The 16101-nt window shown below is 45.5% G+C and overlaps 1 protein-coding gene across 1 annotated transcript; it reads right to left on the bottom strand.

Moving 5' to 3' along the window:
* Positions 1–1145: 1145 nt before the first annotated feature.
* NAGLU (N-acetyl-alpha-glucosaminidase) lies at positions 1146–15726 on the bottom strand. Its single transcript, XM_063137797.1, has 7 exons — positions 15290–15726; positions 11039–11186; positions 10771–10917; positions 7461–7546; positions 6348–6604; positions 1378–4173; positions 1146–1196 (listed from the first exon to the last, which is right to left on the bottom strand). Exons 1-6 carry the CDS (start codon positions 15718–15720, stop codon positions 2957–2959), a joined length of 2286 nt encoding a protein of 761 aa, XP_062993867.1. The 5' UTR covers positions 15721–15726; the 3' UTR covers positions 1146–1196; positions 1378–2956.
* Between the last annotated feature and the right edge of the window lie 375 nt (positions 15727–16101).

The following is a 16101-nucleotide window of genomic DNA, read 5'->3' as shown; positions in this document are numbered from 1 at the left end:
GGGTCTGACACGCGGGGCAGTGCGCTGCCATCTTGTCATTCCTTCCGACCGTCTACAGTGGAAGGAGCACAAAGGTGGGCTTTCCAGGAGGCACCGGGGCGCCTAGGAGCATCTTCCACAGTTCGTTTTTAAATTGTTCCATTCTTTCTCCCCCCCTTTTTTTCAAAGCTGTAAATGCGAAGGACCACATTTACAGTTAAATGGGGGGGGGGGACAGGTGCTCCCTCCCTCACAGAATATCCCCCCCCTTTTATGTTCCCCCCCCCCTCAACAAGGCTCCAGAGGTGCAGAGCCTGGCTCCAAGCTAAAAAAGTCAGGGCAACTGCTCGACTTTTTTAAAGTGGAGCTTTGGGGCTTTGCCCTTGGATCGCTTCGGCGTGGCGTCTGTGTCATGTAGATCACCTGCTGCCACTCTGAAGCTACCACAGGGAAAAGTGCCCGTCTCGACAAGCCCCTTAAGTAAGCTCAATATTTTAAATATTTTAATATTTAAGTAAACTCAAAATATTAAAGCCCTAAACATTCAAAGCCCTAAACGGTTTGGGGCCAGGTTCTTTGAAGGAACACCTCCTCCCATACGTACCTGCCCGGACCTTAAGATCATCTACAGGGGCCCTTCTCCGTGAGCCCCTGCCAAAGGAAGTGAGGCAGGTGGCTACTAGGAGGAGGGCTTTCTCCGCTGTGGCACCCGGGTTGTGGAATGAGCTCCCCAGAGAAGTCCGCCTGGCGCCTACACTGTACTCCTTTCGTCACCAGCTGAAGACCTTTTTATTCTCTCAGTATTTTAACACTTAATTTTAACTTAAATTTAAATTTTACTGTTCTAACTCTGTATTTTAATCTTATATCAATTTTGCTGCGTGGTTTTATCCTGGTTGTCTTTTGATACTGTATTTTGTATTTGTGTTTTTAACCTGTTGGTTGTTTTATTATGGTTTTAATTTTTGTAAACCGCCCAGAGAGCTTCGGCTATTGGGCGGTATAAAAATGTAATAAATAAATAAATAAAATCTTATGAGAGTGCTGCATAGGCTGGTGTGCTGAGTCCACTGTCTGGAAGGCTGTGTGTGTTCCTTGCTGTGCAGTGCTCTTTGCCCAGACCCATTACAAGAAGCAAAACAGGCAATACATATATGGTAACTTTCAGGTTACAGAATTCAGGTTGTCTTTTTAATAAAGCATAAGTACACCAAGCTCTCATTATGCCGCTCTTTCACCACAAGAGGGCACATTTATACAGACATTAAAATAAGAAATTATTATTATTATTATTATTATTATTTATATAGCACCATCAATGTACATGGTGCTGTACAGAGTAAAACAGTAAATAGCAAGACCCTGCCGCATAGGCTTACATTCTACTACAAGTTATACATCTTTGTGACCAAAACATAACATGCACACCTGTAAACTTCCCCCTTGTTGCTCAGGGTCACTAAGGCACTGTGAAAAGTTAGGACAGGCAAAGTAAGGGAAGTTTCTTTATGCCAAAAAAAGAAAAATCTTTGCTGGCATTATAGTTTCTCTGCACATGTCTTTTATACTAAGAGCCCGGAAGGGATGTTGACAGTTTGGAGATTCTGCCTTTGCTGGCTAGGCTTTTTTTGACCTTCCTCCCTTAGAGATGTCAGAGAAATCTACAACAATTTCAAATGGGCTCAGATTTCTTTGGATCCAACCTGAGCGGAGCAGCTTTTTCTGAATCCTGCTGATTCTGGGATTTGTGGACCATTCTTTAACTTTGGGGAGGGATTTGTGTAAATTTGTTCATTTGCAAATATGCATTAGCGCTAGTGTGCATTAACTAGTTTACACATGTGCAAATACGCACTGGCAAACAAATGAAATTTTTGTACAAAACATCCAATGCTGTCAATGAGTTGATGATGGAACGGAAGGCACCTGAGAGTGTGCGAAACACAGACAAAATGGATTTAACGAAATCCATACATCCCTATCCTCCCACAAAGCCCAGTACAAGGAGCCCAGTTTTCATCTTTTATTTGCCAGTCTTTCCAACCATGATGTGTCTAAGGAAAAAGGAAAGTAATACTGCAGCGCTATGTAGAAGGTCCAAAACTGCACTACCCCATATTTCCACAATTCTAGAGTGAACTTGGGTCCTGCCCACCCCACCCCGAACATTTCTTGCTCCCCTTCAATGACCAGCCTAGCAGAAAGGAGAGTCCCAGAGCATTGTCTCATGCCTAACCCCATCAAGATTATCCCAGTCAGACCCACAAATGAACTATTTTAAGCACTGCAGTCAGTGCGGTATCTTCCTTCTGGAGTATATATCCCTACAGGGAGGGTGAGAAACTGGTGGGCTTTTTTGGTTACAAGCCTCTTAATGACCCTCTAGCCTGTCAAATTTGAGAAATGTGCCTTGGATCACTTGTAGAAGCCATCTGGAGCAATCCTCTTTGCAGACATTTTTTCCAGGTGTGGAACCACACTGTTCTCGATTGCATAGGATGCTCTGTGGGGAGGAAAGAGCTGGGCTGGATAAGGCGACCTAATGACCTTCCACAACCTTTCAGGGCAGTAATATCCATTTCCACCCACCCACTTTTGAATTCAGTTTGAGCCAGCTCAGGAAAACACAAAGAACAAGTGCAAGTGCCTCTGAGAGCATGTGCCGAGTTTCTGACAAGGATCACCGATCACCATCAGCCTCAGTCTACCGGGAGCTGGGGTGCAGGGCTTCCAGGTCAAAGGCCACCACTTCTAGGCAGGCTTTAGCACTGGCATCTCTTTTTTCTGACAACTGGGCAGTGCCATCGCCTCTGCAGCACCCCCCTCCCCCAAAAGCCAGCAGCTCTGGTGCAATCAGGATACCGGAATGTGCATTCAAAAGTCACCATGACAAGCTGGTCATAGCCTCAGAGCCCCAGACAAGTAAGGTGGCTGGACTGGTGGTCTGGAGAGCTAAGCCGAAAACAGCAAAGCTTCATCACACAGCCCTTAAGTGGCCGTGCTTCATGGCAGAAGGGTAATACTTGAGAAATATCTTTGTGGCTATCGCCAGTGTGTTGCCAGTAGCCCTGGCTGGATACCGTTTCCCACTGTAGATAAATCCCTGCTCCACTTGGAAAACAGCTTCGTTGAATTGGTTCTGGTGGAAGGGTGTTCCCGTGCTGAGGCACTCCACCAAGGTAGACACAAAGAGGCTCCAACGCATCCCATAATAATCCAGCACCAGCCCTCCGAACTGCTTATTGGCATAGTCCAAGATGTTGCCATTGGGTCCCCAGAGAGTCAGCTGGTTGCGTGCGTTGAGGTCGTACAGATCTGCCTCTCTGTCACTGGTGGCCATTGTGCGGGCAGCCTCCAGCCAGCGCCCAAGCAAAAAGCGTTCGTCGCTTGACAGAAGATTGTCCAGTTCCGGGAGGAGGTCATAGATCAGCACGCCACCAGTTGTTAGGAGGAGCGACAGAGTGTGGTTCTGGAAAGCTTGTTTGATCTCCATGTAATACTCATTCACCAGCTGCTGCACAGCCTGGCGTGTCACATCCACCAGGTCATAGCAGAAAGTGCTGCTGGTGCTGAGCTTGCTGGCTGAACTTTGCAACAACCGCCAAGCTTCGTAGACATCACTCTGGTTGTACCACAGCTCTGTGTTCATCCGCAAAGAAGGACGGTGCACAAGCGGGCTGCGGTTATGGTTAACGCAAGCCCCCGAGCAATTGTAAACACTCTGGAGCAGCAGCTGCCAGGCTTGCGTTGCCTGGGCGTTCATGACACCATAGCGCTGTGCGGCATACTTGGCCACCCACTGCTGAAGATTCACTGGCTCCTTGTGCCAACCCAGATCTGTCATGAGCTCGTACATCACATCATTTTGCTCAATACCTTCAGGGGTCAGACCAACACCCACCATGGTGGAGTTGAGGAAGTCTCTGGCATTGAAAGGGCCCTGGTTGATGCTCTCCGCCGAGCCAAAAAGACCATGGTTCCCACCGAAGTTCTGAAGCATGCACCAGATGAAGGGCTGCCCGTAGAAGGACTCTGTCCATGAATAGACAGGCTTGGATTCCGCAAAGAGGTCCAGCACCACCATCCTGCCAAGAGGCACGCCCTGCAGGAGGGCTTGGACTTGGGCCGGCTGCCAGAAGTCAGGCTGGTGTTGGAAAAGCCAACCTTGCATCAGCCACACGGCACTGGGGTCAACTGTTGGGAGAGGCATAGCTAATTATTACAAGAGAGAACAAAAGATCCCAAGAAGCATAGATGCAAACAGTTACTTTGATTTACAAATCAGTAACATACTTCAAACCCTGTACCCTTCTCATTCATAGGCAGATAAATAGAGCTGTTTATCTTTAGGGGGAATGCCCCCTCCCATCAGGAGATTTTTGGGCCTTCAGGCTTAAACAAAACCCAAGCCTGTGTAGGCCTCAAACCTTCACAGTATGCTTCTCTGCCCTGAACTTCTTGGAGAAAGAATGGGATACAAATCTGATTATTAAAAAAAAAAAAAAACTAGGGGTGCAATCCTATGCTTGTTTAGGCAGAATAAAATCCTACAACTCCCAGCATTCTCCAGCCAGCCATGCTGGGAGTTGTAGGACTTATTTTTTCTGTCAAAACATGCGTAGGATTGCATCCTAAGTGTAGCCATCATCTTGCTTTTGGAATCAAAGGTTGCCAAAAAAGAAAGACAAACTAGCCATGATAATCTGTTACAAATCAGGATGCTATGGATGTTACATGGCACAAATGTGGAGTTTGGAACTAGGTGCAGTATTCAGGATCCTGAGACTCCCAGCTTTTAGTAGCTAGCCTTTATGGCTGAGAAAATAAGCTTTAAGATGTGTGATGAGTACCTGATGAATTCTCAAAAAAGGGGAAGCAGGGTCAATTGAAGGACAGAGATAATATAGGCAAACTACTTTCAGCACTTAGGAAATGCGTTGTGCAAAGACAGAAATCCAAAATAGCTTGCAAGCCAGTGGCTGGAATGGGTAACACTTCAGTGCTGTGCATCGCTTCTGGCCCCGAAATTATGGCAAAGGAAATAAAGCCTCCTAATCTGGGCTACATATGAACAAATGAAGTTGCCTACTTCAGAGTCAACAAAGAGACATAGAACAAGTTGAGACGTGTAATACTCAAAATCAGAAAACGATGAAGTTTTAAAAAATTCCTGGACAGCGGTTATGTATGAAGTTAGACCATAGTGGTTATTAGAGGATGTTTGTTTCATAGGAAGGGATTTGTGTATATTTGTCTTAAACGGGGCACAAGGCGGTTGGGTTTTTAATTCAAGATGTTAAAAAAAATGGGTTACATGAATCTGTAAAAATGTTGTTGTTTTCTGATTTTGAATATTTCGCATCCTAACTTGTTATGTGTGTGTTTCTTTGCGGTTTACTTCTAGGATGCCATTTGTTCTTGTGTATTATTAATTCAGAGTTAGACCATTGGTCGATCCAGCCAAGGATCACACTCCTGTCTGGCAGCAGCACTCTCTGAGCCGTCTTTCCCGTATGTTGTCCTTCTGCAGGGAGGCAAAGACATTTTTATTCAAGGAGATCTTTGGTGTGTACGTTGGTCTGTTGGGTTGGGTGATATTTTTATTGTTATTGTTGTGTTTTAAGGTATTTGTTTTTTATTGTTTGAATGACGTTTTTATTTTAAATTAGTTATAGTTCCTATGATTGTAAGCTGACATGAGGGTCAGCTTCTTGGTAGAAAGGCAGCAGGGGTACAAATCAAATCAAATAAAACCACGCAGCAAACTCTCCCCAGAGAGGTCCGCCTGGCGCCTACACTGTACTCCTTTCGTCGCCAGCTGAAGACCTTTTTATTCACTCAGTATTTTAACACTTAATTTTAACTTAAGTTTAAATTTTACTGTTTTAACTCTGTATTTTAATCTTATATCAATTTTGCTGCGTGGTTTTATCCTGGTTGTGCTTTTTATACTTATTTTGTATTTGTGCTTTTAACCTGTTGGTTGTTTTATTATGGTTTTAATTTTTGTGAACTGCCCAAAGAGCTTCGGCTATTGGGCGGTATAAAAATGTAATAAATAAATAAATAAATAGATAAATAAGTATTTGATCAGCCTTATGCTTTATTGTTGTGAACTGCCTTGGGGGGCCTTAAGGGGTCAAAAAGGTGGTCTATATGTGCTTTTATGAATGAATAAAATATGGATTAAAAAACAACCCCTGCATTTTCACAACCCTCTTTTGGCATGGACACACAATTTGGAATTCTCTGCAGGAGGGCTCCTCCAGCTGATCTTACACAGCTACAAAAACAGGCTACAAGGGTAGAAGTCAGAGAAAACTGGAGCAGAAGGGAGAGTGGAAACAAAAGAACCTGTCGCATCATACCTCCCGTCATGGAGTGGAAGACAGCTGCGCTGACCTTGGACAGGTAGGCAGGATCTGAAGAGAGTGGGCGCATCTCGTTGAAGGTGTCAGCACTGTACACGTGATCTGTCCCAAACTCCTTGACCAGTTCTTTTAGGTAGAGGGTCCCAATGACTTGGAACATGGGATCTTCGGGTGACAAGAGGTAGGCACACGAGTAGGTGCAGTCAAAGTGACTCCAGCTCCCCAGCTGTGTGACGTTGACTCGGGGGAAAACCCTAGGACATGAGAAAGAAATCCAGAAAGGAACTATAGTGCTAGCTGCAATTGCACGTGTATTATGTGTGTGCTAAGTGATATAAGGTACAGGTTCTGCCTGAGGGCTTACAATCAAGACCAGAAGAAACCTAAAAGGCAGAGGACGGGGAGTGGCGGGAACCCCACCCTTTAGGGCTGTACCAAAATCACTCCTGTGGTCACCCATGCCCCCTCTACCATTCCACTCCTTAATCATTCTTTTGTAATGGGTCGATTTTAAAAAGACAGAAAACAGGGATTATGCCTTCCTGCCTGGGAGACCCATCCTCTCTTCCCTCTGATGATTCCAGATGTAGGAGGTCTAGTTAGAGTAGCTTAATAGTGAGAAGGAAAATATACACTGCCTGGACTTAGGGCCCCTTTTCAATGTTAGTATTTTACTTGGTTTGCAATTCTTACCAAGAGTTCTTTCCAATTCCAACGCTTGCTTTCACGTATCCTGCCCAGCTTCCCTCCAGTTCTCAAAATGCTCGAGCTGTAGCGTAGCTCCTCATTCTTGAGTCACAGCCACTCCCAAGTCACAGGAACATAGGAAACTGCCTTATACTGAGTCAGAGCATTGGTCCATCTAGCCCAGTACCGTCAACGCTGACTGGCAGTGGCTCTCCATGTCGGATGAAGAAGGGACGTAGCGAAGTGGCAGAGCACATGCTCTGGATGCAAATGATCCTAGCATGTCCCAGTACAGCTGGGAAAGACTCTTGTCTGCAGCCCTGGAAAGCCACTGCCCAATGTACTCATGGTCTGACATGGTCTAAGGCACGTTCCTACGTTCCTTCCCCAACCCCGCTCCTTTCTCGCATGGCCAACCTTTACCTTAAAATGCCTCGGGGGACGTGTCCAGAGAAGGCAGGCAGCACTGTGATCATACCCAGGCTCCGCATTCTCTCCAGGATCCTGTACTGGGAAGGCAAACAGGACAGGATGGAACGGTGTAATGAAGCCCACAAAAGCTACATTTTTATGCCCCATTATCCTTACTGTAAGCTCTAGAAAGAGACCCACATTTTAGCAAAGGCATTGTGGATTCTATGGGCCAAAACAACCTGCCATGTGAGAGAGACATGATTTGGTCTCTTCACATTTTTTTCTTTAAGCCATAGGGGGCGCCACTTGGGCAGCAATGGGGGCTGGATAGAGGTGTTGAAACCTTCCCCCTCTGTAGTGTTCTGAATATCCAGTAGTCTAGTGGAAAATCTGGAAATGCAGGAGCGCATCAAGACAGTCCCTATCTACTCCCAAAAAGACCAGGAGTACGTAGCCCAATATCCAATTTATTAGGATTAGCCAACAGCCATAGAATAGTGAGCTGGCAAAGGGCAGCGTAGTGGCTGGCATATTGGACTTTGGCTGGGGGGACTTGCGTTCACCTCCGTCATCAGCCATGAAGTTCAGTGGGTGACCATGGGCAGATCACTACCTAAGCCTCACCTACCTTATGGAGTTACTGTGAGGATGAAGTGGGCTAACCCACACCCATGCATGCCACCCTCAGCTCAGCGGTGGAAGGAGTGGAACACAAATGTGAGTAACATTATAGCACCCAGGAGTACACAGACTGCCTTTTCACACGCTGGTGTGTCTCATCTAGAACTATTTAGAACAGAATGTAGACAATTATGTTACACTCTAACACAACCTTCCCCAATCTGGTGCTCTCCAGATGTGTTGGAGTACAACTCCCAATCTCCACCAGCCAGCCATGTAATAGTTGTAATCCAATGCATCTGGAGGGCACCAGGGGTAGCATCTAATACTGCCTCTGAAATTTTGCTCATTCTGTTGTGCCAGTGAAACCCACCGCTAGCGCAACGGGGAGTTAGTGCTCCCTAAACCAAGCCCAGAAACGAGCAGAAACACTAATTTCTGAATCAGGACTCATCAGCAGAGTTCTCGTCAGTGAGCTCTGCTGACCTGCCCTGTTCTGGAAACTACTGCTTCTATTTGTTTCTACTTGCTTACTGAACCGCTAGCTGCCCATTGGGCTAGCAGTAGGTCTTACTAGTGTGCGGGCAACGTAGGATACTGCCCCAGGTTGGGGAAGGTTGGTCTAACTTCTTTTTTCTCTAAAGAACAGACACCTTCATGTCTTTTAAAATAACTTAGGAAATGCTCTTGCCAGGTAAGTGTATTACAGAAGACATCTTTGTTCCCGCGCTGAAAAAAAAAAAGTCCAGAACTGCACATTATATCACTGTGAATCTCAGGCCCCGTTCTTTCCTAGAAGAGTTGTTAGCACAAAATGAGCTATTAGCAAATGCTATTTTGGGCTGCACTAATAGAAGTATAGCTTCCAAATTGCGTGAAGTACTGGTTCCCCTCTATTTGGCCCTGGTTAGGCCTCATCTAGAGTATTGCGTCCAGTTCTGGGCTCCACAATTCAAGAAGGACACAGACAAGCTGGAGCGTGTTCAGAGGAGGGCAACCAGGATGATCAGGGGTCTGGAAACAAAGCCCTATGAAGAGAGACTGAAAGAACTGGGCATGTTCAGCCTGGAGAAGAGAAGATTGAGGGGAGACATGATAGCACTCTTCAAATAGTTAAAAGGTTGTCACACAGAGGAGGGCCAAGATCTCTTCTCGATTATCTCAGAGTGCAGGACACGGAATAATGGGCTCAAGTTACAGGAAGTCAGATTCCAGCTGGACATCAGGAAAAACTTCCTGACTGTTAGAGCAGTACGACAATGGAACCAGTTACCTAGGGAGGTTGTGGGCTCTCCCACACTAGAGGCATTCAAGAGGCAGCTGGAGAACCATCTGTTAAGTATACTGTAGGGTAGATTCCTGCATTAAGCAGGGGGCTGGACTCGATGGCCTTTTAGGCCCCTTCCAACTCTATGAAAATACAGAGTTTTGGCCCCCAGAACCTGTTTTATAAGTAAATGAAGCAGAGATATGATTAAGTAACCATGGTTGCCCTGATGTCTACCTTGGTCCTTCACTAGCATTAATGGTACACTCCCTTGAAGCAGACTGAGATAGTGGTGGGTATTTCTATACATACTGACTGAGGTACACTGAAGGGAAGCACAAGTGTCAAAGGCAAGAACTAAAACATAGCGGAAAGACAAGGAGCACCCCAATCACCAGAGCACCCCAATCATTGGACAAAAGGGGGAAATTTGATTCAGCCCACAATGGAACTTTATAAGCTTAGGGTTTTGCCCATGTTGTTATATGGAGCCCCCTTGTGGGCGCTTACAAATTTAGATCAACTTGAAAAAGCGCAAAACAAATTTTTGCGCAGACTCTTGGCAGTGCCCAGCTCTACAAAGTTGGCACTCCTGCGTGCAGAAGCAGGAGTTATGCCAATTAGAGCGGAAGCTCTTAGATTAGCCCTGCTCTTTTGGTTAAAATCCATCTTCCAACAATTGTCAGAGATTCTTCTGATGACATTGGCAGAGGAGGGCTCAGACTCATGGATGCATAGAATGCAAGGGGTTGTAATGAATCTGGGATTTTCAGTACCCTTTCTCTTATCCCAGGGCCATGATAAAGCTAAAACCCTGCTGTTGCAAAGGTTAAAGGATATAGAGATGCAGTCTCAGTCAGAAGAGCTTAAGTCCTGTAAAACTAACCCTTTCTATAATTCTTTCACACCATTTTATTTATCTCTACCAAGTTATCTGGTGGATATACCCAACATTAAATTGAGGATAATCTTTACACAGGCAAGATTAAATGTTCTCCCTTTAGCAGTTCAGCTAGGACGATATAAGAGATTACCAATTAAAGATGGAGTATGTGGATGTAATGCAGTCTCTATCGAAGACTTAATTCATGTTTTGCTTGAATGTCCTATGTATAACAATCTTAGAAATATTTACATTTCTCCCTTGCTAAAATCGCTGAAGGGCTCCTCATCACATGTTAAAGTCTGTCATTTGTTATCAGATGCAAAAAAAAAAAATGTTTCTTTTAGAGTGTCGAAATTTTTAGCTAAGTCTATGCAGATACGTTCTTCACAATGCATGAAGGGTTTGGGTAGTGACCCCTTTTATGATGCTCAATTATTTTTATTGTAAACTGTTCTCTTTTATAACTTGTGTATAATGGCTAACTGCTTGTAACACAATAAACTGACTCTGACTCACAGCACTGGCCGAGAGCCACCATCAGGTACCTGCAAATAGAGTTGCTTCAGGTGCCACGAGAGCGGCAGTGGCCCTGCCCAGGTGTGCAAGTTCCCCATCCGGTTCCAAGCCAGAAAAGCCGGGCCAGTGAAATACTCGTCAATTTCCGACTGGTTCAGGCCCAGGGATACATACACCTGGAAACAGAGAAGGGGATATTGAACTTCAATTGCTGTGAACTGGTTTAGGAGATAATTTTTGTATTAGCATACGGTTGCAGCAGTAATAATACGTTAAATAAAAAGACAAATACTCCACCCGCTGCCAGATGGCTTCCTGCCCGGTGAATGCCAATGCCATATTGATGCCATGGAGCACCATCCAATCAATCTCCTGTTCCCAGCGGTCCCAGTTCCACCACACGTATGAATAGCTCTGAGTACAGACATTTTGATAGAAGCGGAATCTGGGGAGAAAGATGAGCAGAGAGGCATGAATCTTCCTCAACCATATGCAGCTTGGCTCACTTGCTCGAGACATCTGGAAATGTTTGCTGTGCACACATCTTTTCTGCAATGCACATGCTCTCTGCTTGAGGCACACTGCAGCTAGGATTACATTGGTGCACTGGCTAGCCTTATTTTCAACAGGGAGCTAGACTATGGTCTTTTCATCATTTCCAACATTAAGATTTTGATACATTTTAAGAGCACTCTGTTTTTCTCCCAAGAAACTAGTTTTTGTAAGGCCCAGTAGCCATGGGTGCAATCCAATCTCTTTCTTGCTCCTAATACAATCCAAACTAATTGTTCCGCTCCATCTTAACACACATACAAAGTGCAGACTTTTTCAATATGCCTAGCAATTTCTTCTCTCTTCTCCTCCCTTTCTGTGTGCAAAATGCCCCTTTGAATTTCTGGGAATTCTAGTTCTGTAGAAGGGCAATGGCTTCTCTAAAGGAGACGAAATGGCAAGAAGTCTGTTGTGGGATGGAGGAATCCAAAAGCAATAGTGTCCTAATACTTTTGTTAGGAGCAACTGAAATGTCACAATATAAGGAATAAGCTTTCAGTTTCATCAGAACTCTTCTTCAGACTGGACCTTTTAAACAAAACCAAACCACCGAAAACAGAAAGGGGGGTGAAGAGAGATACCTAGGCCGTAGCTAGACCTAAGGTTTATCCCAGGATCATCCCGGGTTCGTCCCTGCCTGAGCGCTGGATGCCCTGTGTGGCATTTAGATGAACAGGTTTGACCCCATTACAATCCTGGGATAAACCTTAGGTCTAGCTACGGCCCTAGTTGACTGCCATCTCCTAAATACACCAAATCGACAACTGAAATCTTCTGAAGAGACCTTATTGTTCGTCCCATGAGAAATAGTGTGCCACCAGGTGAAAGCACGTAAGTGGGCCTTCTTGGTGCTGGCACGCACCCTCTGAACAGTCTCCTGCTGAGAATCGAGAGGCAGAAACTGTGGCAAGCTTCAAATGCCTCTTGAAAATGCATTTCTTCACTGATATACAACTAATCATGACATAGCTCCACTTTACTGCTTCTGTTGTAATGGTTATTAAGTAATTATTGTTTTAGTCTGTTTTTATATTGGTTATTGTACGTGTCCTTATGTGAACCGCTTAGAAATCCTGGGATGTCAAACTGTATAGAAGAAGCTTAAATTCAATAAATGATCCACTTTGCTTTTGCTTCGTTGAGCAAACCGTAGAACTGGGTGGCAGAAGTGCTAGAGCGAAGATAAACATGCAGTGGTGGTAAATGGTGCAAGCATATTATGTAAACATTGTTATGACCATCACAAGAACTTCAGATTAGCTGCCTCAGCTACCAGGCCAAGGCCTTGGGGTTGAAGCTATTCTAGAATTTCTTTGTGAGACAATCACTTTCTGCAAGGCCCCTGACACACCACCAACCTCTTCTTTTCAATGTGGTACAGTCAAGTCACGCAAGACTCTGATTCACCCTGCCAACTCCAATATATTCTTGCCAGGACTTTTGCTTACCTACAAGCCAAGGGACAGCTTCTCTAACAAGGCCCCAGGTCCCCCAGCCTTCAAACGTCTGGGCTAATCGAGCTGATCTTTGAAAGAGTGACACTGACGTGACATCCAACACGCAAGGAGTACAACTGCGCCGATGGGATCATCACAGTGACTGCCCCACCCATTTGAGTGGTGTAGAAAGGAAGGGAAAGGACCCCCCCCACACACACACACAATGCCTAGCAATCGTTTGTGATTGGAATTTACAATTTTTAAAAAAGTGCTATGCACAATAAAGAACATCTTAAGAATGGGAAAAGTGAATCAGTAGTTTCCCCTCTGTTTTAGGTTAAATTAATCTTGAAACAGTAACAGTAAGCTATGTCTATACACAAAACTGATGCCCCTACTTAGTCAACTGTGCTTTAAACTACATTTCAGATTGTGTGTGTGTGTGTGTGTGTGTGTGTGTGTGTGTGTGTGCATCAAGGCTGCCTCTGAATTAGCTTTGGCAAAGGCCTTGAAAGTTTTCTGGGCAGTTCTGAGAATGTGAATGCTATGCAGTAACATTTAATCAGTCCATTAGAAATTGGAAGGACCTTTCCAATTGGCTAGAACAGGGGTTAGAAAACCTGTGGCCCTTCAGATGATGTTAGGCTCCCAACTCCCATCAGCCCCAGGCAATGTGCCCAATGGTCAGGGATTATGGGAATTGTAGTCTAATCATTAGAGGGCCACAGGTTCCCCACCACAGGGCCAAGAAAATTAACATTAAAAAGCCAAGGCCAAGCCACACATGATTTGCATGTGACTTATGATTGTCCTTACTTTCTAGATAAGGGAATCAAGGCTGCACAACAGTGGACTTGTCCTGTAAATCAATGCCATAGGGGGATTTTAGCTGTTTATAAGCATCAGTGTGCACAGTACTTTACAGAACAACATAACCAAGGGGTAGTTCCCTGCCTCGAGGAGCTTACAATCTAAATGCAATTGCCCACCACCACTCCCCTAAGTCTTGAAAGCACATGTGAGGGGCCATATGTTGCACTGCCTAAGCTTCACCCCCACACCCACAACATGACCCCTTCACATATACTTTCAGTGAGAAAAAGGATTTGTGTTAACCCCCCTATTGAGAGCTAGTGGGGGCAGCTAAAAGCTCTAAACCAGGATGTCAGCAGTTAAATTTCACTTAAGCCACTCTTCCACATCTTCAGTCTATTATTTACACTATGGAGAGGATAACTCTTGTCTACCTTACAGGGTTGTTGTAAGAATTACTGAAAATATGTATGTGAAAGACTTTGAACACTCTGAAGTACCATATCAGTGCTAAGGTGTATTAAAAAATTAGACAACGGCATGTGATGGGAGAGAAAACAGAGGGGAGAAGGAAAAAGATGTGGAGTAATAAAGAATGAGTACAAGTGAATGCAACAGCACATACTTTGGCTTCATTTTAGTTGGGGATGAGATCTAGCAGGTTAAGCCAAAGGCTTGGGGGTCGGGGAGATTTTCAGCTGGAATTTGAAAATCTCTTAGGGGAGGAAGTTTTAGATGTCAAAGCAGGAGTATTCAAACACATAATCCCCACCAACATCCTGAACTGGTACGATCTCAGGAGGATTGGGCCATGCGCTTTCCCCACCTAAATATTTTAATCAACTCCAGATTTTCTTTTACGTTTAGTTGCCAGGTGTGACTACGTTTTCTAATAGATATGAGTTTTCTAATAGATCAAATATGAGTTTTCTAATAGATCAAATTTATTTTTTGTATTGCAATATTTGTCATTTATGAACAATGTTACCTAAACTGAGGTTGTGGATGAGAAGTGCAGAATTAAATTAGCACACACACACACACACACACACAGAGCTTGTTCCATATAGCAAATGGAAGTCAATGGAATCAAATGACTCCAGTGAAGTAGGCCTCTAAAACAGAAATACATCTTCCTTCCCCGTTCTGGAAGGTAATCCACTTTTGTTCTAAAACAAAAGGTGCTGGGGCTCAAGTCCACTTGGAAGTCACACCTTCTTATCTGGAAATTCTGTACAGCCACCGTTGATTTGCAGAGGGCTAACAGAGATTTATTTACTAGTAGAGAAGGAGAAATCACTTTGCACATGTTCACAGATACTTCAATTAATAATAGTAAGTACTAACACTACTATTCATGTGTTTCTGGGCTAAGCCCTGTCACATTACAGAGTTGAGACTAGGAGTCAAGCTTGCCAGGTTGTTTCTAGATAGAGACTCTCCGCCTTAAACAAGACAGTCAGAAATTCGACAAGTACAGCTTTCTCAGACACTGCATCTCTATGCCAAGAAAAGCTGCACCTGTTGGATTTTATGTCAACACGGAACTGTTGAAAGACTCAAAGTTTCAATTCATTAACAAAGTGGCAAACGTAAATGGAGAAGAGCTTTGCTTTCTGGACATGCTCAGAGATTATTATTATTTACTTCCACGTGTCAAGGATGAAAACAGACATGCCCTTTGTTCCCTGGCGCAGTTACAGGGAACAAAATCCTTTGCTCTGCTTCGCCGACGTGGAATCACCTGTTGGGGCTGGTAACGGTGATCTCGGTAGGTACAGGCGGCAGGCTATCCGGCAGCCGGAGCTGCGTCCCGGACCAGGAGACGTGGCAGCCGCAGAAGTCCTTCAGATAGCGGTAGATCCCCGAGGCGGCGGCCACCCCGCTGGAGCCAGCTACGTCCACAACCCCCAGGGTCCTCGAGCTCAGCTGGTAAGTGTCGAGCCCGCGGGGCCCGGCCAAAGACCGGTTGACCGACACCGAGAAGGCGGAGGCAGCCCGTGGGCCCAGCAGCCGCTCCAGCAGCTCCCGCACCGCCGCTGCCTGCCGCGCTTCCTCCGTCTCCGGTTGCAAACGGGCGATCGATTCCCACACAGGACCGGGAACGGCGGCGGCGGCGGCGGCGGCGGCGGCCACTATCGCCCAAACGAGCAAGACCCGAAGAGGCAGCGCCATCGCAAGGCCCCCGCTGGCTCGCCAAAGTTCCAAAGAGCCGTCCGCTCCCGTGCACTTTAGCCAATCACCGGCCGAGCAGCTGCGGGGTGTCTCCCTTTCGAGCCAATCGGGCATCAGGCCGCGCCCCCTAGGAAGGCAGCCAAGGGCAGCCCTCCGGAAACGAAAGTGCCGGTGTTCGAACTACACAGAGTTCTTCGGTTCAGGCATGTTGTAAGTGACGCTTGACCCTAAGAGCTCATGCCTCTGAGCACGGGCAGAGCTCGTTTCCCTCGCCTCTGAGTAAACGCAGCCTCCTATCATACATACATCTTGGGTTAGTAAACAGGGTTTTTAGGCAAAGAAGAATAAATGTTTCTAGGCAGGCTTGAGTCTCAGCACTTT

This window comes from Elgaria multicarinata, chromosome 11 (assembly GCF_023053635.1).
Source record: "Elgaria multicarinata webbii isolate HBS135686 ecotype San Diego chromosome 11, rElgMul1.1.pri, whole genome shotgun sequence".
Classification (NCBI taxonomy): Eukaryota; Metazoa; Chordata; class Lepidosauria; order Squamata; family Anguidae; genus Elgaria; species Elgaria multicarinata.
The sequence above is the reverse complement of the archived record's forward strand: the minus strand, read 5'-3'. Positions and strand labels throughout refer to the sequence as shown.